This window comes from Sinocyclocheilus grahami, unplaced genomic scaffold (assembly GCF_001515645.1).
Source record: "Sinocyclocheilus grahami isolate Dianchi unplaced genomic scaffold, SAMN03320097.WGS_v1.1 scaffold550.1, whole genome shotgun sequence".
In the NCBI taxonomy this organism is placed as follows: domain Eukaryota; kingdom Metazoa; phylum Chordata; class Actinopteri; order Cypriniformes; family Cyprinidae; genus Sinocyclocheilus; species Sinocyclocheilus grahami.
The window spans coordinates 114,612-139,466 of record NW_015505729.1 but is presented as its reverse complement, the minus strand read 5'-3'; the positions used below and the strand labels follow the sequence as shown (position 1 = coordinate 139,466).

The window sequence follows — 24,855 nt, the reverse complement described above, 5'->3', positions numbered from 1 at the left end:
ACACCACTGTATATATATATATATATATATATATATATATATCACTGTTTCCAAAAAATATTAAGTAGCATAACTGTTTTTAACATTGATAATGAGAAATGTTTCTTGAGCTGCAAATCAGGATGCTACACTGATGACTGGAGTAATGGCTACTGAAAATTCAGCTTTTCCATCAAATTAATATATTATTTTAAAATATAGTTGTCCCTTCTTTCCCATTAAAACTCTGATGGAAACAATTTTTTGCAAAAATGTCTCATGCTTTTTTTATTTTTCAGAAATTAACCAGGGTGGATGCGGAGACCCTGGAATCCAAGCCTATGGCAAGAGGGAAGGCATAGGCTTCCGACATGGAGACAAGCTATATTTTGAGTGCCTTCCAGCCTTTGAGCTGGTAGGAAAAAAGAACATTACCTGCCAGAAAAATAATCAGTGGTCAGCCAAGAAGCCAAGCTGTGTGTGTAAGTGACAGATCTTACCCAAAATGCATTACTTTCCACACCCACATGATCACACCTGGGAGGATATAGTGCACCATTATTATTGTCTTTAGCACAGTATGGCCCCACCGATACATCCTCTCATCAGCTGAGCCATTAAATCATTAACTATAACTCAAGTTAAAGCCACAGCGACAGTTCATTTAACACATTTAGTTGCTTTATTTACTTTATCAGGGTCTTATAATGAAGTTGACTAATTTTAACTGAATTGAAAAACTGCGTATTTGAGAAGCAGGAAAATATAAAGAGACATATTTGTAAAAATGCAGTCAGTTGATTTTCTTGTTTGCTACCGCTAAGTAGAGAAAGGTTTTTGTGGCATTTAAATGTTTGAATTGAGTGTCATAACATACAATGTTTTTGGCAGTTAATGCTTGTCCAACTTGTTTTGATATTATTGTTCTTTCTCTATTATTTGGATTCATGTATACCATCAATTTGCCCCAGACTATAGTCATTTTTCACTATAATGGCTACCATCCTATTACATCAGTGGAATTGCAGTTGACTCACAACTTTGTTTTCTGCTATTTTATGACATTATTATTAGCTCAGACAGCAAAGTCATTCATATGAGGTGGAGTCATAACGATTCGTCTTCAGTCCACCACTGAGCTCATTTTCATTCTCCCCATGGCTATTTAGTGATGCTTATTGCCCTCTCAGCTTTGTCCCAAATCCTGAAAATGAGTTAATGCCTGCGGATATTCCCCCGGAGATAAACATTCTCTTTCTCTGCAGCATCTTCAGTCTGATTATCTTCTACAATAGGCGAGATCATAGCGTACTTGTACACATACACCTAATATTTTTATTCACTATTATTTTAGCCACCCACTTGATGCACTTTGAGGGATACATGAGTAAGAAAAAAAGTATAAAAGGAGGGGATTCAAGTTCAGTATTCCATTAGTCCTGCCCCAAAGTCACACCATTTGTTGAGCCAGTGTCGCTGTGTCTGGTTCAACAAATTAATAAATGTTTTGATAGATAAATGTTTCTATAAAGCCACAGTGTTTACACTTCTCAGGGAGTCAGCTCACAAATTGCTTCTGGTTGTCCTGGCACATAATTCTGGGAGCATGTTATCGTCAAATTTCACAAATCATCCTTAGGAAAACCTAGTAACAAAAAACGAGACATACACTCTTAAAAATAGAGGTTCTTTAATGGCATCCATGGTTCCATGAAGAATCATTAACATCCATAGAACATTCTGTTGCACAAAATGTTCTTTATAGTGGAAAAAGGTTATTTAGATCATTAATATGTCCTTCTTTTAAGAACTATTGACTGAAAGGCTCTTTGAAGAACCAAAAATGGTTCTTCTATGGCATCACTGTGAAAACCCCCTTTTGTAACCTTTATTTTTAAGAGTGTATATGAGCAAGAAAGTGACCATTTCATAAAATGTCTGTTGTCAAGGTCTGAGAGGTCTTATAAGTTGTAGTTACAGATGCTGCTATCACACTGTGCACATCCTACAAGCTGTAATTTTTCACCCCCTGTCTTGCTGTATTGTTTAAGCAACAACAAATTACCTCCCTATGCATTGTGAATTGATTTTAGCTTCAGTGGCAGTTTTAATCTCGAGTTCGCCTCACAGTTTGACGCACGATGCCTCCTGTGTTTAACTGTTGCTTGTTTTATCTCTTTGTCCTTTTCTCAGTTTCGTGTTTCTTCAACTTCACAACTCCATCTGGAGTCCTGCTATCACCAAACTACCCTCAGGAGTACGGAAACAATATGCACTGCGTGTGGCTGATCATCGCCAAACCCGAGAGCCGCATCAACATGGCCTTTAACGACCTGAGCATGGAGAAACAGTTTGACTTCCTGTCCATTAAAGATGGCGGCAAGGCAGAGTCACCAATTCTGGGCACCTTTTCTGGAGATGTGCTGCCATCACCCATCACTACCAGCGGCCACGTGGCCAGGCTGGAGTTTCTGACTGATCATACATACACAGAACGTGGCTTCAACATCACTTTCACCAGTACGTTTTAAAGACAGCTCTAGATTCATGACTTTTTATTTTCTGTGGTAAAAATGAATAATGAATTCAAGTTATTTTGGGCAGACCTGTTCATACTTTTAAGTCTAACGTCACATTGAAGTTAGAGACCAAAAAGTCAATGTATAATAGATAACAATAGCGTTCAGATGTTTTGTCAGTGGTAGCATGCACCAAATTTGAAAAGTTTCTGGGAGTTAAAAGAGCTCAGAAGTTTTCTTGTTATATGAGACAGATTAAGAAAGTTTTTATTTCCCCTTTGGAGAGAATTGTCTGTACAATTCACGACTGAATATCTGTCGTCCTTCAGTAATCACTATATATGGGGCATAGCGTATGTCAGCAGAGTTGATAGATACTTGAGTATCCATGTGAGGAAGAATAACATGAGCCACAGATTTAATTAGAATTTATTTCCAAATACATATGTAATTAAATAAAGCCACAGTTAATTGAAGCTGTCTGGAGGTGATCCCATGTGGTTTGACTCCCCATGCGGTATGTTTTTGGGGGAGTGAGAGGGATGCTCCAATCATTCATGTTAATTAAAGAGATGACAAACTCCATCGAAGGGCTTGTTGGCATATGATGGTGATGGATTACATGCAAAATTGTTGGGTTTGAGACCCATTTTGAGTCATCAAGTTTATTATGAGGAAGGAATTCATGTCCAGTGCGTGAGGGGAAACACAATAAGAGCTTTTAAAAAGGTTAGCTTTACATTGAAAGTGACTTACCATATATGTATTTGGAATGGTATTTTTTTTGCATTCCTTGACCTTGGCACATTTAGTGTGATGCTGTACCAGGAATTAACAGATTTTCTGGAGAGATTTTGTCTGCTGGTAATACGTCTTCTCTGAAGTCCTGTCGATGGGTACTGAGTAGCTCCAAGCTTCCCACTGAAGCAAGAAACTTAGGGAGGCACATAAATCAATATTTTGTTCTAACTAAAATGAATTAGTGTAGTTATACAGCCAAAATGATGAGCCGTAAAGGCTACAGTTCAGTGGCCATATTGAAAACTCCCTCTTTAATTTATATGGGGCCTTGTAGAAGTTGTCCATTCATGAAAACAAACTGTATTTTCTTTCTTTTTGTCTTAGCAAAATGTAAGTAATAATTTTTTTTAGCAAAATGAAGTATATACAATATATATGTATGTATGTATGTATGTACAGTATGTATATATACACTACCGTTCAAAAGTTTCGGATCAGTAAGACTTGTAATGTTTTTAAAATAAGTCTCTTATGCTCATCAAGGCTGCATTTATTTGATCAAAAATACAGAAAAAAAACTGTAATTTTGAAGCATTTTATTACAATATTGGGGGGGCCCAAACACAATGAAGAGATATATAATATTTTTGTTATACTATAGGATATCTACAACAGTAAAAGAACCAAAGAACCAAAACCCCAAAAGACATTGAGCAAATAAATATAACAAACAATAGGGTAAAAATGAAAAACTATTTCCATGTCTTCAACCTTTTTTATGCACGGAAATCACGCTATCTTTCTCCCGTTCTCTCTCACAGACGCACACACAGTACAGACACGCACTCGCACACACACGCGGACAGAAACTTGTCATCAGTGCTGCCCCGTGAATTTATCAATAAAATAGTTTAGCAGCTGAAAAGCTACATGACATTTCTCAGTAGCGAGGTTCTTGAAGCAGTTCAATTTAAAGATTAGCTATTAGTAGACGCTGCTGCTGAAAACTGCTGAGAGATGCACAGACGCAGGTATTCATATGCGCTTAATCTCTCCCTCTCTCTCTTTCACTCTCTCTCTCTCTAATAACTGCGTTAGACTGCATTAATAACTGTGTTAGCCTGCACATCAATGGCTCAAGCCTCTGTTATTAGCTCTAAAATTACAGTTTGGAATTTGCAACGGAAGGTTTGGGATGAGCTGCGTAAAAAATTAGCTAGTTCAACACGCGCGAGATTTCAGGACAGAAACATGTTAAATAGCTTGAAACAAATCATCTGAACAACTGATGTGTGATTGTGACTCTAGGCTGTTAAAATTATTAGAGAAATAATGCACTCCCGAAGTGGTTATGTGGCCACGTCGCCGCGCCTATTAATGGAATTGTCTTTCTCAGTTCTCAAACTTAATTAAGAACTACATTTGATTTTTATTGACTGAACGCAAGCACTTATTGCAATAGAAAATACTGTAACGGTTTCACTGATTAAGAAATATTTTTGTTTGCTTGTGTGGTAATATTAGGCCTATTATATTAATAGGGACGGGGGGCCCAAAAATATGTTTTGCCTATGGCACGAAAAGAGGTAAATAAAAAGTAAAAACCAGAAACATGTTGAAAACATGTTGGCCATTACTCCAGTCTAAAGTGTCACATGATCCTTAAGAAATCAATCTAATATGCTGATTTATTATTAGAATTATCAATGTTGGCAACAGTTGTGCAGCCAAATATTTTTTTATTTTTCTGGAAACTGCAATACTTTTTTCAGGATTCTTTGATGAATAAAAAGTAAAAAAGAACAGCATTTATTCAAAATATAAATCTTTTCTAACAATATAAATCTTTGCTATCACTTCTTAACAATTTAACACATCCTTGCTGAATAAAAGTTTAATTTTTTTTCAAAAAAATTAAGAATAAACATTTACTGACCCCAAACTTTTGAACGGTAGTGTATATTGTTAGAAAAGATTTATATTTTAAATCAATTCTCTTTTTTTTATTTAATTTAATTTTTTTTTTTTTACTTTTTATTCATCAAAGAATCCTGAAAAAAAGTATCACAGGCTCCAAAAAATATTAAGCAGCACAACAGTTTCCAGCACTGATAATATATCAGCATATTAGAATGATTTCTGAAGGATCATGTGACACTGAAGACTGGAGTAATGATGCTGAAAATTCAGCTTTGCATAACAGGAATAAATTAGATTTTAATGTATATTAAAATAGAAAAACTTTATTTTACATCATAATAATATTTCACAATATAATTTTTTTTCCTGTATTTTTGATCAAATAAATGCAGCTTTGATGAGCATAAGAAACTCCTTTAAAAAAAAAAAAACATTAAAAATCGTTCTGATCCCAAACTTTTGACCGGTAGTATACGGTATGTATACTGTATACACTTCAAATTGTATGGTTAAATATGATAAGTAAAGTCCTGTCGTTGCTGTGCCCAGCTTTTTGGCCTGTTAGGTAGAAGTTAGCATGCAGTTCTCTTCCATATTTCATATTCTTGCCTCATTGTTGTTGTTTTGTTTTTGTTTTTTTTTCCCCTGCAGCTTTCCGGCACAACGAGTGTCCCGACCCTGGCGTTCCAGTAAACGGAAAGCGCTTTGGTGAGAGTCTACAGCTTGGCAGCTCCATCTCTTTCCTGTGTGAAGAGGGGTTTATGAAGACCCACGGTTCTCAGACCATCTCCTGCATTCTCAAAGATGGAAATGTTGTGTGGGACAACGCTGTGCCACGTTGTGAAGGTCTGTCCTCTCTCTAATAAATAGATTTCATAATTAACAAGTTTGCTTGTAACAAAAACAAAATTATATACTCCAACTCTGTTTGCACTTTACTGAACTTTTAGAAAGTTTGTTCAGTTATTAAGTACTTTAAGTGCATTCGGAGACAGACTAAAATGTTGGTGCAACTGAAATGTCAGTGGAATAAAAAGTCATAATCTATACTTTTGGAATGTGCTCAAGAAGTATTAACTGTCTGAATTCTTACAGACGAAAAACACATCCTCTTTTTTTATGAAATGCATTGCTGTATACTACTAATCATTTGATGCCATTTATTGAGCAGTGCCTTTTATAGATGCCCTTCAGTACACTGTTAAAAGATGAGATCATCCACTTCAGCTGTTGAACACATGCAGCTTTTAGATTTAGCATTTTAGGAAAAAGACAGATTTTCTTTGTACATTAAATTTTTTTGACGGAAGGTTTATACGTTAAAGTGTATAGCCGGGCTGAAATTGTGGACTGTTTGAAGGAAATAGTTTGTGTGAGCACTCCTGCCATCTCTTCCTTGGTTTTCACTTTTATTTTGCTCTTTTCATCTGGTTTCTTTACATCTTTTTGGATTTCTGTGATTTACTGTTTATTTCTAGCATGTGAAAACCACAGAAAAAAAATAGCGTTGGCCTTAAAATTTGGTAATTAAAAAATTGTAATCTTTTTTTTGTTTGTCATCTGCTCTTGTTATTTAGCTCCATGTGGTGGAAACCTCAAGGCTTCTAGCGGCATCATTCTGTCCCCAGGCTGGCCTGAGCTTTATAAAGAGGCCCTCAATTGTGAGTGGATCATCGAGGCTCCGCCAGGATATCCTATTAAGATCATCTTTGACAAGTGCGTACAAGACTTCATTTTCTCTTTTTCTGAACTGTCATGTTGTTCTTAATAAGCCTCCCGGTTTCATTTTTCCCTCCTGTCTTTCATTCTACTGGTTATCATCATTTCATAAATAGGTCACTAGCGCACTGCAGATGTTCACTATAGACTTGGAATAAGAGTATCCGTCTATTCATTTCCCCAGCTATCACAAGGATTCATTCTGAATCAGTATACATATCTTTTACCTCTGCTTATATAGAATGGCTTTATCCACAGTCATATGTGATTGTTGAACATTTATTTAACAAAGACTTGTAGATCAAATGCCCTTTACCTGCTTTTTTTGTTTGTTTGTTTGTTTTTTTATTTTATTATTATTATTTTTGTGCGTTGTTATTTTTTTGCATTGTTTTGTTTTTGTTCTTTGTTTATTGTTTTTTGTTGCTCTGTGTGTTTTTATTTATTTATTTATTTATTTTACATTTTATTCATCATGCAGACTCTTTCATCCAAAGCAATTTACCAATGAGGAATTCAACAACAATTAATCTTTATTTGCTAATTAAAAATCTCAACGATGCAAGTTTTAAACAGACAGGTAGGTAGGTAGATAGGTAATTTATTTAATTAATTAATTAATTAATTGCCAGATTGCATTGTTTTGTGTCATTATACACAGAGCCCCTAAAATGATTTTGTGGCTCATTTGGGATCTCCACGCTCGAGTCTTCTAGGATGTTCTAGAATGTCATTGTATAGTAGCAGTAAAATTTGTCTTCAACGACAGTACTGAAATACCCAAACTTGTTAATCAGAAAGGGGTGTCTGTATACATTTTAGCGTATGGCACGATGATACCAGACAGATTGATGTAGTCTCATCCACCGATTCTCCTGCTACATAACTGTTGTGTGTCAGCGCTCTCCTTCTACTGGTCCCTGCGGTTTCTTTATTTATTGTATATGTGTGCGTGTTTAGTATGAATGTTTGCATCTACCATCTGTTGTTGTTGAGATTTATTTTATTTTATTTTTTTTAAAGGTGAGGCCGGTGGGACAGTTGATGTTTTGACTGTGAATACAGAAAGCATCAGGGCTTTAGTGAGCCGCTGCTGCAGGAAACTCAAACAACACACATTGCTTTGGTTTTCAGTGTGAATGATGTGGTATCTCTGTTCTAGCTGTAAATATGTGGTATCCTGCAGGAACACAGGCGAATAGGACTGTGATGAATCCATGTAGTCTCACTTTGTGGTGAAGCTGCCATGCTGATGCATAGCGCTGTTCTGATCCACAGGTTCCGGACAGAGGTTAACTACGATGTTCTCGAGGTACGGGACGGACGCTATCCTTCTTCCCCTCTGATTGGCAGTTACCAGGGTACACAGGTCCCTCAGTTCCTCATCAGCACATCCAGCTTCCTGTACCTGCTCTTCACCACCGACAAGAGTCACTCTGACATTGGCTTCCGTATCCGATATGAGAGTATGATGATCTACTATTGTATTTTTGATCTGAAAAGAGCCATTTTTTGTAACATATTTATTTTATGTTGTAATTTAAAGTCTGTTCAAAGAATGTTTACAACAGACCTTATGTTACTAATTAAATCGGCTACAGATTAAACGGCTTTATTATCATTATAATTTATTATTACAGTTACTCAATGATATTCAGTAGTCTTAAATAACATACTTGGTTACAGAATGCACATGGTAAAATATCACAAAACTATTAATTGCATTTTTTAAATGAAGAGACATGATAAGTGTGATTCATATTCAAAGTCTCCTACAATGCTTAGAATTTAGTCAAAGCATGCTAGTTAGATAAAGCTTGATATTATCTTCTCTCCAATGCATTTCATGGCTGCAATTACAAGGATCTGATAGCACAGATATCTGTGAATACTAGCTATGAAGGCATAGCTATAATTAATAGCCACATGCAGTGATTTTAATCAGGTCCTGTAATAATGATATAATAGGATGGTGATTATGTTGTGAGATGATTTCAGTCATGTGCAAACACATGACACAAGCAACATTGCAGTGTACATGCGTTCATATATGCGAGACTGCAGAATTAACTCTGTCAGCTCTGTTTTGTGAACTGAAAGGATGGCTGTTATGCTGGTATGACTCATGTTTGTTACCTTTTCTTGTTGTTTCTCTAAAAATCTCAATTCATCTTAAATTATTGAGTACATCAACTCAAGCAGAAAGTGCTGTCGAAGAATTGGTATTACTTCTGTCTACAAGAATAATAATTTTTGAATGATCTGAATAAGCAAAACATTCCATAAACTTAATCTGATTGGCATAATTAGAGATGCACCAATAATAAAAGTCTGACTAATATAGATAAGATGATAAATGCTTAAAAGTTATGGCTGATAACTAATAAATTGACCATATTAAAATAATGTACTATGTTGTTTAAATAAGTTAAAAATAAAACATTAAAAACTAAAATCAGTAATTTTAAGTGTGGATTTATAACAATATAATATACAACATGAAAAATGGATTTTGAGATTTGCAAGATTTACATTTATGAAATGTTCTTAAATTATTGATGTTTTTAAACATTAAGCAAGATGACAGCAAAGGTAATCTAAACCTAAAAAGCAGGAAATGACTATTCACAATTTTATATACAGTCTGTAACTTTACAGTTTATAACTTCTGCCCTGAAAAGCCACCTGAGTGAATAATCATAGATTGTTTTCCATGTTAATGTTTGTTTATTTTCTCTTCAAGCCTTGCAGCTCCAGTCAGACCATTGCGTTGATCCTGGAATCCCAGTCAACGGTCAGCGGCACGGCAATGATTTCTATGTGGGGGCGCTGGTGACGTTCAGTTGCGAAGCAGGATACACCCTCAGTGACCATGAGCCTCTTGAGTGTGAACCTAACTTCCAATGGAGTCGCCCTCTGCCCAGCTGTGATGGTACGGTCCACTCTATACCTACTAAAATGGTCACCGCCTGGGAAAAGGACACATTTGAGATAGGACATTATTTTAAATGACATAATCGCTCCCAGACTGGAATGGTCTTTACGGTTTGAAGCTACCCTTTCTGCTCTCTTCACCTATTCCACAAGGCTTTGAATATTTAAGGCCATTATTGATTTGTCCCCTTGGGTAATGGTAGGAATTATTCACCTCCATATGTTGATGTCCTTCAGAAGGGCACTTTCTGTAAAATTTCTTTCAGTAGGATTGTGCTCAGTGTTTTGACAAATAGTCAAAATAGTCAAGTTTATCTTTTTCTCTTTCCTCTAGCTCTTTGTGGCGGGTTTATTCAGGGGAACAGCGGCACTATTCTGTCCCCTGGGTTCCCTGACTTCTACCCCCATAACCTCAACTGTACGTGGATGATTGAGACTTCACATGGTAAAGGTGAGGCCACTTTTTGAAGCTGGTTCTTTCTTTGACAGGTATAGACAGTCTTTTTAAATGAAAGACAAACAATAATGTCTTTATGTCTTTAGTGAACACACATTATAAACAGCATGAGATTCAAAAAGTATGGATTTAATAACTGGTTGACTCTCTGGCAGCTGTAGCCTCCTCCAAATGGTTTTTGTAATTGTAGATCAGACCTGAACAACAGTCAGGAGAAATTTGCACCATTTCTCTTTACAGAATTGATTCAGTTCAACTATGGCATGAATCAATCTCTCATGAAATCATACCAAATCCATTTGAAGTCAGGACTACATACATTTTTTCTGTCATTGATGACAAGCGGTTCAGGGCCAGAGGCATTAAAGGGATAGTTCACCCGAAAATGTTCTAAACCCGTAAGATCTTCAATCATCTTCGGAACACAAATTAAGATATTTTTGATGAAATCCGAGAGATTTCTAATTCTGACCCTCAATAGACAGCAATAGAACTACCACGTTCAAGGCCCAGAAAGGTAGTAAGGACATTGTTCAAATAGTCCATCAGTGGTTCGACCTTAATTTTATGAAGCTACGAGAATACATTTTTGGGTGAACTAACCCCAACAAATCATGATGGACCACCATACTTTAATTTCAAAGTCTTCTTTTCACTCTTGTTTGACCTATCCACTGAGGAACTTTCACATGCTCTCGTGGACTTCAGAAACACGGCAATGTTTCTTCTTCCATTGTTTTTGTTTATCGTTTTATGCATCATAATCACTTTGATAGAAATGTTAGCATGTTCCAGATATTTCTGTAAGTCTTTAGCTGACACTCTAGGATTCTTCTTGCTAGACGCCCACTCAGGAAGAGAAGCCGAGCTCTTCTTGCCATCAACTGATAAACATCAAGGCTTTCAGAGATGCTTTTCGAACCTTTTCTAGCTTTATGCAAGTCAACAATCCTTAATCTTTGGCGTTCAGAGACCTCTTTTGTTTGGGATGCAGTTCACATGAGGCAGTGCTTCTTTTGAATAGAAAACTCCAAAATTGAGCATTTATTTTTTATATAGTACAGGGCAGCTTTGACTAACATCTTCAATCTCACCTAACTGACTGAACACAGCTGAAGCCAACTTTTGGAGAAATCATTAGCCTAGGGATTCATATGCTTTTTCCACCCTGCGCTGTGAGTGTTTACATGGTGTGTTCAGTACAGAGTCATTGTTTGTGCCTTTTGTCTGTTGTGATAATTTTAGCACCAGAAATCCGGTCAAATCTGAAGATTTGACATATGTCTTCCTGCAGTTATTTGTGACTGAAGCATTTGTGAACTCTTAAACAGTTTACGTATCTACATCCAGTGTTTTTCTCCTTCTCTCAATCTCTGCAGGTGTCCAGTTTATCTTTCACACCTTTCACTTGGAGAGTCCACACGACCACCTTTTAGTCACAGAAAATGGTAGTTTCTCTCAGCCCCTGTGGAGATTGACCGGGTCTACACTGCCACCCCTTCTCAGCGCTGGACTTTTTGGCAACTACACCGCTCAGATCCGTTTCCTCTCAGACTTCTCTGTGTCCTATGAGGGCTTTAACATCACTTTTTCAGGTAGAGACCTTTGTACAGTAGCTTAAACCACATGACATTTATAACAGAAGAAGCTACAAAATATCAATCCTCCTTCTGTTCCCTTCAGAATACGATCTGGAGCCTTGCGAAGATCCCGGCGTCCCCCCCTTCAGCACTCGTAAGGGGCTGCAATTCGGGGTGGGGGATGCGATTATCTTTTCCTGTTTTCCGGGGTACCGTCTCGAGGGGCCTGCGAGGGTGGTGTGTCTAGGGGGGCGTCGACGGGTTTGGAGTTCCCCTCTGCCAAGGTGTGTTGGTAGGTGGTCACATGCTTTTCATTTTGCTTTGTTTGCAAATTTTACCACATATTTCCCCTCATGTGCTCAGACATGCATGCACATATGCTGATGTTAAAGGCTAAAGCAGCCCCCATTTCAGAGTTCTGCTCGATATGAGACGGGAAGAAAAAGGTTATGACTCACCATCTAGAAGAAAAAAAAATAAAGAGCACCAGCTCCAAATTCTATCTAATGCTTAAGCAGCATTAATATAATGGTAGATATCAGCATATAAGTATCTTGGAGACCAGACTTCTTCATTTTAATATGTGCTGCAATGGCTTAGATGCTAAATTTAGAATGTAATTTTTTTTTACATTATGATTTTGACATTCCGGTTAAAGCAAGTAATTAGGTATTATGTATTTTCTGCAGCAGTATCTGGCTTATCCTTGCTTCATATTTGTTTACCAGTTTTGTGGAACTAGGTCAGCTCATTTGTAAACATATGTTTGTTTATTTGTCAATGTGCTTGTATTTAAACTTATTTAAATAAATAACATTTGATTTACTTCACTTAAGGTCTGTTGGGTATGTCAGTTATTATTATTGAATTTATTTATTTTTCAAAAAAACATCATCCAGAAAACCCCCAATATTTTTCTCAATAATGTTATTTGAGAAATATTATGTTGTTTCTAGGGATGCATGACATATCAGTTATTGTCTGATTTTAGAGATTTTTATTTATTTTTCAGAATATTTAATTACCTCTTTTTTAGATTACCTTTGCACTCACTTAAAATTAATCTTTAAATACAACAGGTTAATAAATCTTAATTGTGATATTTAGAAATTCTCAAAATTGCGATGCAATGTCTAAATTCACGTGTAGCATTTAAAACAATTAATGCATTGGTTATAATCCGTAATATCATAATAATGATTAACTTATAGGTATCGTCCAGAATTGCAATAGTGTTGCATCGGTTGTATTAAATAGTCGGTTGTATTAAATTATTAGCGTCTGAACAGACCTGTGATCCAGGCAGTGTTGTCATTGTCAAAAAGTTCAGTTTTGCTTCAGCTTTTAATTTGTGTAGTTCAATAACCTAGCATAAATTGACTTGCACTCATTCACAAACACACACCACCCCCTGACTGCCAGCATGAGTGTATAAAGTGTGCTTGTGTTTATGCTGAGATCATGGGTCATTTGTCAGAGGTCATTTGACTTCTTACTTCCCTTGCTGCAGCTGAATGTGGATCGTCTGTAACTGGGAAACAAGGAGTTTTACTCTCTCCCAACTACCCTGGTTACTATGGTAACAACCATGAGTGCATCTACTCCATCCAAACCCAACCCGGTAAAGGGATCCAGCTCCGAGCGCGGGATTTCCGCCTGGAGGAAGACGACATGCTTAAGGTCTTTGTGACATAGTGTGTATTTGTGCCTGTGTGTAATGTTGGTTTGTAAATTATTTGATGACTGTATGTGACTGTTTTGTGTGTGTTTCAGGTGTATGATGGTAGCAGTAACAGTGCCAGACTGCTGGGCACCTTCACAGGCACAGAGATGATGGATGTCACTCTAAACAGTACATCCAGCACTATGTGGCTGGAGTTCATTAGCAACAGTGACAATACCAGCAAAGGTTTTGAGCTGCACTTCTCCAGTGAGTAGCACACTGACTCCTTGCAGCCATTGCACAGCAGTACATGCATTTGTGTGTAGATAGATAGATAGACCGGTTTTGAAGGACACACTCTTTTTCCTGTCTTTTTTGCAGGTTTTGAGTTGGTGAAGTGTGAGGACCCAGGTGTGCCTCAGTATGGTTTTAAACGGGAGGACAAAGGTCACTTCGCAGGCAGCACAGTGTCATATAGCTGTGATCCTGGCTACACTTTAAAGGGCCCGGAGGTTTTGACATGTCTCAGAGGGGAGAGGAGAGCATGGGACAGCCCACTCCCACTGTGTGTCGGTAAGACGTTACTGAATACTCATTCACACTGCCTTATCTAAAAGAGCCTATACCTGTAGGGACAACATTTCTAATACGATATCTTTAAAAATGTTGATATTCAGTACCGTTTTCGATACCATGGGGAAAAATTTACTTTTTTTTTAATTAAAAGATAAATATAGTAAGGCTAGAACTTGATATATATTTTTTTACCAAAATAGGGTTGTGTGAGCATTATGGAATGCTGGAATATTGGAAGCCAGATGATGCCCTCACACAAATAATATAATTTATGACGTTCCAGGAAATCCTAATTACCTTATTTTATCACAAAGTTTAATTCTGCCACATGGTCTTGTATGATATACTCTTCATGAATTTGCTTCATGAAGAGTATATACTCTTCAAGAACTTGCTTCATGAATATAATCCCCCAAAGCAGAGAGGGGTCGATTAATTCAAGCACTCCTCTTTTTTTCTCTTCTTCATGTCTACATCTTCTTCCACCCACTCTTATACACAGCCTGGGTTCTCCTCAATATGAGTTTACCACAGACCCACTTTTCAAAGTGTTTGAATTATGATGTTTCCCCACCTGAGCCTATGGAGACCTTTAGGCAATATTGAAATGCCCATATTGAGAGGAGAAATGGAACTGTAAAGGCATGAGCAAATATTTTTCATCCGCCACAACAGGAAACTAACTCGTACTGTAGAAAACAGAGGGTGGACAGTGAGAAATGAGAAGTTGGTGAGAGTACGAGAAAGGAGGGAGGGGAGGACAGAGCAAAAGAGAATGAGAGAGCAAGAAATGTAGTTTTATGACTTACGAAGCAGGTCATCTCAGGAGTTGAAGAAGATGGGTTTGTTTCATCGTGATTTATGGCTCTGCTGTTCACTATGGGAACATTCGTCAGAACCAAATTCATATAAGATGAAAAAACTGCACAAAAAAAGAGTAAGAAAGACAGATGAAAATAAAGTAAAATAAAATAAATAAATATCTTGCAGTATATAAACCTCAACATTTGAGATTAACACAAGAAAAAAAAACTGTAAGGGAAACAGGTCAATTTAGCTCAAAGGGAATCATTTAAGATTTTAAAGGGAACTCCACCATTAATATGTAAGGGAATTAGGACAGAATCACTGTTTTACGGCTGATCACTGAGACAGCCAGCGATTCAGTGAACGAGCCGTATGACATCAATTCTGCAATGGATATTTATATCCAAAATATAGTGAAAACACTATTAATTAGCATATGTAACAAGATCGGCAGTTTAAGACATTAACTTGTGAGCACAAAACACGAGATACTTCTCTTTTCAATATAAATAAGGCTTTATTGGATATGGAATGCTGGAATATTGGAAGCCAGATGATGCCCTCACACAAATAATATAATTTATGACGTTCCAGGAAATCCTAATTACCTTATTTTATCACAAAGTTTAATTCTGCCACATGGTCTTGTATGATATACTCTTCATGAATTTGCTTCATGAAGAGTATATACTCTTCAAGAACTTGCTTCATGAATATAATCCCCCAAAGCAGAGAGGGGTCGATTAATTCAAGCACTCCTCTTTTTTTCTCTTCTTCATGTCTACATCTTCTTCCACCCACTCTTATACACAGCCTGGGTTCTCCTCAATATGAGTTTACCACAGACCCACTTTTCAAAGTGTTTGAATTATGATGTTTCCCCACCTGAGCCTATGGAGACCTTTAGGCAATATTGAAATGCCCATATTGAGAGGAGAAATGGAACTGTAAAGGCATGAGCAAATATTTTTCATCCGCCACAACAGGAAACTAACTCGTACTGTAGAAAACAGAGGGTGGACAGTGAGAAATGAGAAGTTGGTGAGAGTACGAGAAAGGAGGGAGGGGAGGACAGAGCAAAAGAGAATGAGAGAGCAAGAAATGTAGTTTTATGACTTACGAAGCAGGTCATCTCAGGAGTTGAAGAAGATGGGTTTGTTTCATCGTGATTTATGGCTCTGCTGTTCACTATGGGAACATTCGTCAGAACCAAATTCATATAAGATGAAAAAACTGCACAAAAAAAGAGTAAGAAAGACAGATGAAAATAAAGTAAAATAAAATAAATAAATATCTTGCAGTATATAAACCTCAACATTTGAGATTAACACAAGAAAAAAAAACTGTAAGGGAAACAGGTCAATTTAGCTCAAAGGGAATCATTTAAGATTTTAAAGGGAACTCCACCATTAATATGTAAGGGAATTAGGACAGAATCACTGTTTTACGGCTGATCACTGAGACAGCCAGCGATTCAGTGAACGAGCCGTATGACATCAATTCTGCAATGGATATTTATATCCAAAATATAGTGAAAACACTATTAATTAGCATATGTAACAAGATCGGCAGTTTAAGACATTAACTTGTGAGCACCAGACACAAAAAGCTAAAAGCTAGACACAAAAATTCAGACCCAAAAAAAAGAAAGCAACTAAGTTTGATGGTGTTTCTAGTATTTAAACCGGGCTGTTTATCTTAGATTGTCTGATTCGGTCTGATATCCTAAGAAACATACCAATACAAAAGTAGTGATTAAGAAAAAAATTCAATGCAATAAGATTCTCACACCACTTTATTTAAGTATTTATTTATTTTCCCTTTTCTCTTACTTTCTCTTTTGCATTCAACAATTCATTTTTTTTTCTATGTGCACTACCAGCAGAAAAGATCAAAAGTGTCTCTGTGTCTATGATTACACCTTTCAGCATGTATAACAATGGCTTGCGAGGCTGAACTGTGCATTTGAACACATTGACTTGCGTGCTGTGACATGAATATCTCACATGACTACAAACACCAGCCACCATGTAATTTGTGTCATTGCTTGTCCGAGACTCAAGGAGAGATGTGTGTAGGGAAAGTGTCTGGAACAAATGTGTGAAATGCCCTTCCACTGGCTTGAATGATGTAAAATTGTACTTTGCTATACTTCAGTGCTGTTTTTGGAAAGTAGTCACTGTTTTACAGATTACTATTGATCAATACTTGTATTCTTAACATTTTGTACGGAGGGGAAAAAGACTTTATTTCGTACTATTGCTTTTTTTTTCAAAGTTTCAAAGCTTCAGAATGTCCAATTTGTCCTTTCGAAATGGCATTGTCTACAATTAACTATATACAAATAAAGTAAAATGACAGTCTAAATAAAATAAAAATATAAAATAAAATAAAAATATTAAATGCATATGATATCAGATAATTATGAATTTAAAAATATCAAAAAACAGGTTCTGGGATATTAAAATTTCTAAATATTTTGTGTGGTAGAGCCAAATTGTTAAAACAGATTACTCCTCTGTTTTCATGAAAAGTTTAACATTTGTGAGTAAACCGGTTTGTTTTGCATTTTAATAAACTGACTAAATCGGTTGCTTTATAAAATGTATGCACTTTTGTTTAATTGCCCTGTGTTTTTTAGGCTATCTCTCTGGATACCTATCAAAACTCAAAAACATTATTAGTTGTATATGTACTGTATAAAGTATATTGTAAATATACTGTATATACACAGTCTATCGGGCAGCTCCTCATATATAATCCAATTATGCTTGAACGCATCAGGTTTGAATTAGATTTTGAAATCACATTTTCAATGTGGACTACAAATATGAATGAATGCCAATAACAAAAACATTTCAGTAGGGCACACGCATTTGATCTCTGGGATGACAATGGCAGGGGTTGGATATAACACTCTTATGACTTCCTGATCCGTGAAACTGGAACTGTCACACGCACTGGCCCCATCCTCCTGACAAACAAGTGATTTGTACCCCTGCTGCCCACCACTACTGCCCCAGTGTAAGATGGATAGTCATGTCTGGGGCAGGACATATTACCAACACTATCAGTGATATTAGCCGAAGGAAATATGCCCTCCCCAGGGAAGGCTTAATCCTGGAGGTGATATACGGCCATATTATTCTGCTCATCACTCATAAAGCTCTGCTCAGTGCTGAGTGTATTCTTTTAAAGTGGAAAGTTATACGCGTCCCTGCCACCTGATGATGCATCACTGCACAGCACACTGTGTACCATCCTTGCTTCAGGGATTTAGATACGAATCCAGAATCCCTTACAGAAGCGGACATGTCACTTAAAGGCACTTTATATATACTTATATATTGATTTTAAGTTTTCAACTGTGGGAATATTTATACCCAAGACCTGAAATGTTTGTCCACATTGAAAATGTGATTTCAAAATCTAATTCAAACCTAATGTAAACTAAACAAGTATATTATATTATATTATTTAAAACATTTATTTATTTTAAATAAATATTTATTAAAATTGTACAATAAAAGCATTCACTAGTGGTCTCCGACTTTTGGACTCAGCTGTGTTTGTTTCATGTCTTTTTGTAGAAGATGTACTGTTTTGTGCTGCAGTGTTGTGAGCTGTCATTGAAGGATTGTGCCTTTGTTTATCTCTTTCTTCACCCAGCCGAGTGTGGAGGAACGATTAAAGATGAGCCCATGGGCCGGATTCTGTCTCCTGGTTACCCAGCGCCTTATGAGCACAACTTGCACTGTGTCTGGACCATTGAGGCGACACTTGGAAGCACCATCGGGTGGGTATCTGCTTTTCCATTACCCTCCTTCTCACCATCTGTCTCTTCTGTTTTGCTTTTGATATCTTCATCTACCGCTAAATGTAACTTCCATCCAATATCTTCGACCTTGCTGTCGATCCCAAGCTCTAGAAACGTCCTTAATTGGGTCATTGGGTCATGAAAGAAGTACCGTTATGGTACTCCTTATATATATAGTACCATAGTGGGTGTTTACTATCTACTGTAAATGGAGACATTCCCGTAGACTTCTGTTGTTTTTATATACAGCTAGTTAATAATAACCCTAACTCATACCCGGACTTGCTGTGTTTTTACAAATGAGGACATCCGCAAAAGAAAGTTTTGCTAGATTTAGCTCACTTCTGGCTACACAGTTGTCCCCCAAATATGATTAAATGGGTACATACACACTTTGCATTGTATATAATATATCTATTTTTAATATATGTATAATACTATATATTAAAATAAAACACTAATATTTAACAATTTAACCAATTTGAACATTTTAAACAGCATGGCGTTTGACTGACATTTGACCTTTCAGAAGAAGCAAGTTCTGGCATTTAACATTCATATATCAGAAGTCATAATCGAATGCTATTGATTAGACCATTACCTCGAAAGAGTAGCTGCCATTTTGTTTTGAAATGTCCAAATTTAGTTATTCCTGCATAATAACTGGTATTCATTTAGGTTATGATGACACAATGCCATTTATTAATATTCTATCAAGACATTTCTTGTTTACTTTCCAAATTGGAAAACAATGGAAGCCTCTTTCTGCCACTGAATAATAATAATAATAATAATAATAATAATAATAATAAAAGTTTACATCTCGCAAATCAGAATTTTTATTTTTATTTTCCCAGAATTGCTAGTTATAAAGTCTGAATTGTGGCCTGACTTTTTCCCCTCAAAACTGCACTTTGTAACTCACAATTGCAATTTTATATCTCACAATTCTGAGAAAATAAGTCAGAGTTGCAGAATATAAACTCAGAATTTCAAGAACAAAAGTCCGAATTACGAGATATATACTCTCAATTACGAGGAAAAAGGTCAGAATTTGTAGTTATCTTTTAGTGTTTTTTTTCCCCCTCGTGATGGAAACAAGCCTCCAGAAAACAAACCCATTTGTTCAAATGACTCGGTATGTCCATCCTTCTTATGCTGTGTCCCACCACTCTTGCCATACTCTGGCTAATTGGTTTGATGGTATATTTGTCAGCTCTCGCCTTGAGTGTAGATTGGCTGGCAAGCCGAGCTCTAGCTCCATGCATGCCAGTATTGTTCATCGTGCTGTCACAGTCAGCACGACTCAGAGAAGCTAGGAGGACATTAGCACTTTGGCAGTCCTACAGGCTGACCTCTTCCCTTCCCCAGCAAATCGCTCCCTTTCGCACTAATGAATGAACATGCCCCCTTGTTAATTGCCGCTCGTTTCGCCAGCGCAATTTTGCATGAAATCTCGCAGCCGAGCTCTGCCTAATTTGTCCGGCCCTTTAATTGTGCTGTTTATCAGATGCTTTCCCCGCCCTTCATCTAGACATGTTAAGAGCTCCCAGACACTGCTTTCTTGCTGTGTTAAAGTGGTTTGAAATTGACATTTGACAAGGTGCCTTGAAGATGTGAAGAGCTTAATCAAATTTGCCTTTTATCCTGTGTTCTTTGCGTCCATAAATAGTTGGAAATGAGCAATGAGGTGAGTGTAATTATATCATAAGGGTTATTGAGCATCTAATATTGGTACACCCCTCCAGATACTTGCGCCAGACGAGCAGGCCACATGTAATAATTGAGGTCACCTGTCTTTTTTTTGTAATTTAATACAGTATACAGTTTGATACTCAGATGTTGCCTGCTTAAAGCTTGTACTTAGTCAGTGTCATGTAAACATTGATGCAATCATGGCCATAAAAGGCCATGTGATTACAGTGTACTTAAGCACATTGTGAAGCAAAGTGCCTAAAACTCCTCCTAACCCCCAAAGCACTGTAACAATTAGCCTCTCATGGGTTATTATATATGAAACATTCATTCACATATATATTTAATGCATTTTAAAAGTTTGGGTCAGTCAGTCAGATTGATTGATTATTTATTGATTGTTTATTTATTTAAGTTCATTATGCTCACCAATACTGCATTTATTTGATAATAATAGTAATACTACTAAATAGTATTACAATTTAAAATAATGGTTTTATATAGTAATATATTTAAATAAAATAATAATAAAATAAACATAACATCACATGCACAGTCAGGTTTGCCTTTATTGGCTGACAGCCACATGTAGGACGACATGAAGACATCAGAAGTTTTTACCACTGAAATCTGTAAACACTAAAAGTAAACATAGCTGAGCTTGAGAGTGTTTACGTGTGTGTGAGTTATTAAAAATATTATTAGATGGAAGTCGTGTTTCAATACTGTGAACCGTAAGCTGCAGAAAACTCCACACCTTCCTCTTCCCTTCTGATAAAATTATATAATTTTTAAAAAAGCCTGTTGGCGACAGTAAACAGCTGTTACAGTGTGTATTTGCATGTGATGTGCTGTTTATTCATGCATCTTTAGTACATGTATCTTTACATGACCACATATGAGTATTGCAGGTCAAATAATGAGGTTTTTATCCTCTTGCTCTACTGCATGTGTGTTTATTAGATCCCCTTCCACAGGCACAGGATAATTAATAGCTTGGGTTCCTTCCAGTCTCAGACCTAGTTCCCCACTGTAAGGTATGCACATGCATTTCTTTGATCTCATCTTGAGCAATCAATTATTCAAGATCATTTGCAATGCATTAGGATTGGGATGATGTCTTGTAGGACTCTGTTAAGGCAGTATTCAGAATATGCTGTCCAAAAAGATGGAAGGGAGCTAGAGATGGTTTAAGCAGAGAGGACAGCTGTCCCTAGGGGTCAAGTAGTCCCTGCTATGACCAAAATGACAGCCCTGTATGACAGCCATTTTAGGAAGAAGTGTACAAAGAAGTTTCTTATGTTTAACAAGGCTGCATTTATTTGAATTAATAAATAAATCATGAAAAAAACAATAATGTTGAGAAATATTATTTCAATTTAATTATAATATAATTATAATTTTCTGGTTTTACATATTTAAAATTTCTTTAAAATTCTAATTTATTCCTGTGATGGTCATTACTCCAGTCTTCAGTGTCACATGATCCTTTAGAAATATTTGATTAATCAAAAGTTCAGAAGCACAGCTTTTATTTGAAATATAAATCTTTTGTAACATTATAAATGTCTTTATTGTCACTTTTGATCAATGTTACTGACAAAGCCTGCTGAAGTATTAATTTCTTTAAAAATAAACAAAAAAAACATACTGCCCCCAAATTTTTAAACGGTAGTGTATGTATATATAAATAATTGTTTATTTTATTTACTTATTTATTTATTTTTAGATACAGTATATGTTTTATTTTATTTTTACTTTATACTTGAAAACAATTCTATAAATCTACAAATTTATTTTTTAACCTATTTTTTTGGCATGATGTCAAACTAAAATCGCTGTCGTTAAGCACCATCTGCAACACACTTTGGAGTGTACACTATATTTTTCAGCTAGATGGATTATTTTTAAATTGAATAGACCACAGTATAAACACCATATATCTTTATATAATGGGTGATACATTTGAACTGTCACAGGGTGTATTCTGTGATACCTCTCTGCCCCAGTTGTCCTGTCCTGGTAGACTTCCTTATCCAGAGGGGCTGATGGAAAAGTCTAACTGTGGAGACATAAAAGGATGAGTAAGGGTGGACTGGGATGTGTGTATGATGTGTCAGGATGCTGAGGGGGAGGGACACACTTTGGGGTTTCATGTGGCGGGGGTGCAGGCGATATGTCATCGTTCTTTCATCACAGACACTTCCCTACATCTGAGATGCCTTTGTTTGGCAAAGGTGATAATTACTTTCAGCAGCCACTTCACACACACACACACACGCACGCACATAGAGACAGATATACTGCCTAGCCCCAAATGTTCTCATCCACGTGGGATTAGATATCGGTTAAGCCTGCTGTTCCAGAGCCGGTTTGGAACATTCGAGTTGAAGCTCAAAGGATCGTACTGTCACGCTCAAGGCTCATCTGCAGTCACGAAAGAAATTTGAGGAATTAACGGAAGCTGGGGTCCCTCTTCCCTCCTTCCCTATGCTGTTGTTTTATCAACCTCTTTTTCTCTTCCTCCAAAGCCTTCAAGTCATACATTAACTCTGTTCACTTCTCACTTCTGTCCCATCTTGTCAAAGTTTACTTTTTTTTTTAACTTCTCTTGTTCTATTCCTTTTTATTTCCACACTCTTCTCTATTTCTTTTCCTGCGGTCTGTTCTTACGTTTGCACCAGAAGTGACATCAACTCGATTGATGGCTGGTCTATTTTATTTTATTTTATTTTTATATTAATTTATTTTGATTATGGTGAATTAAAATGACTTGCAGGGCTATTACATTATTTCTTAAATGTTCTTATTTTTTTCTTTTTTATTACATTTAGTTTATTGTTGTTGTTAGTTAGTTTTTTTTTTTTTTCTACGTCTGATAAATAACACGTTTCACTGAGAAACACAAGTTCCCTTTCAAGGGAACTTGAACTGCGTCCTCTAGGGGACGCTATGGGGAACGCCTCGTTGTGACCCGTGTCTGAAGCATACATTCGCTGTGTCTCATTTAGAAGGCTGCACCCTCCGGAGGTCGCATTTGAAGGCTGCATACGTCATCGAGGCTGTCTCATTTCAGAAAAGCAAGTAGGACACTCCGAATGCGATCTTCGAATGCGACCTCCTTTCACAGGATTTTGGAGGATGCATGAGGTATATCCTTGCTGCTACAGATAACCCACAATTCTTTGCGTCGCCGTGAACAACCGTTGTTAATTTGAAAAATGCCGGCGCCGGCAGAGTAACGTACACACAAGCGCCGATGTGGTGTTTACAACTTACCTTAATTCGCCTCGGTAAAAACGGATAAACTTTGTTTTTAATAACCTCCTTCTTTTTTTCTCTAATAGATGCCTGCTGTATGTATGCTGCAGCTCCTCAAACATTGAACAAAACAAAACAAGTAAAACCTTTTTTTTTTTTTTTATTACTTTCCAAATTTAGAAATAATTTTCCTTCATTTAAGTAGTGTGAGAGCGCAACGATGCTCTAAATGTGTTGGCATAGCAACGTGATACTTCCGGTTTCCTTTTCCGCCAGTCCTACAAAGACCGTCTCGTTTAATTCTAGGTTAAGGACACTTCGTATATGCATCCTACAGAGGATGCGACCTCCAGAGGATTCGACCTGCAGAGGGTGCAGCCTTCTAAATGAGACACAGCTATTGACACCAACAACACGTTGGCCGGCGACAGCCTATGACGTCACTACCGGTGCGACTATAGTATAAATAGGCGCCGGAAGAATACGTCATCCTCTTCTTCGTCTTCATTGACTCTTTTGTTTGAAGCGTGCATTCCAGTGGTGAGAGCGATCTTTCTTCCTTTATTATGGCGAGCACTAGCAAGACGTTTAGGAGATGTGCGCATCCGTGTCTTCGTTATCTGACACCTGATGACATACATGATCTTTGCGTCTTTTGTTTGGGCGAAGAGCATGCAAGCGATGTCCTCGAGGGGGCAATCTGCGTTAACTGCGAGCGTTTTTCAATGAACTGTCAACTGTCATAGACTGTCAACCCTCTACATTGCGAGTAAATCACTCGCATATGCGACTAAATCTTCACTCTGGGCGACTAAATGATGTCTAATATTAGCCAATGGCTAATATATTCTCAGATTTTACTCGCCAGTGTGTGAGTTAGGCTGAGTATATGATTAGCTCAGATATATTTTCACTCACAGAACACTCTGACTGAGCGCTTCAGAGTTTCACTCTCCGTCAAGCGATCTGATATTTTTCAGTTCATTTGAATGGATGCACAGCCCACCTGTGTTTGTGTATTTGGCGTAATGTGTTTCTAGTGTGAAGGTGCACGACTCGCCGTCGCTTTCTCTCACACGCGCAAAGAGCGAGAGTCTTACATAACATGCAGAATTGATGCGCTACATGTAAACGATATACTTTGTTGTATTTTCCTGTAAAAAATAACAGAGTTCCTTTTGGAATTC

At 36.9% G+C, this 24,855-nt stretch overlaps 1 protein-coding gene across 1 annotated transcript in view; it reads left to right on the top strand.

Moving 5' to 3' along the window:
- csmd2 (CUB and Sushi multiple domains 2) overlaps nucleotides 1-24,855 on the top strand; it is a 294,566-nt gene that overhangs the window by 169,079 nt on the left and 100,632 nt on the right. Inside the window, exons 12-24 of the mRNA XM_016238904.1 lie at nucleotides 279-461; nucleotides 2,173-2,499; nucleotides 5,811-6,005; nucleotides 6,737-6,875; nucleotides 8,157-8,344; nucleotides 9,622-9,810; nucleotides 10,147-10,263; nucleotides 11,649-11,864; nucleotides 11,953-12,141; nucleotides 13,360-13,529; nucleotides 13,623-13,779; nucleotides 13,894-14,085; nucleotides 18,565-18,691. Of these exons, the coding sequence (XP_016094390.1) occupies nucleotides 279-461; nucleotides 2,173-2,499; nucleotides 5,811-6,005; nucleotides 6,737-6,875; nucleotides 8,157-8,344; nucleotides 9,622-9,810; nucleotides 10,147-10,263; nucleotides 11,649-11,864; nucleotides 11,953-12,141; nucleotides 13,360-13,529; nucleotides 13,623-13,779; nucleotides 13,894-14,085; nucleotides 18,565-18,691 (2,389 nt within the window). The remainder of the gene's footprint in view (nucleotides 1-278; nucleotides 462-2,172; nucleotides 2,500-5,810; nucleotides 6,006-6,736; nucleotides 6,876-8,156; nucleotides 8,345-9,621; nucleotides 9,811-10,146; nucleotides 10,264-11,648; nucleotides 11,865-11,952; nucleotides 12,142-13,359; nucleotides 13,530-13,622; nucleotides 13,780-13,893; nucleotides 14,086-18,564; nucleotides 18,692-24,855) is intronic.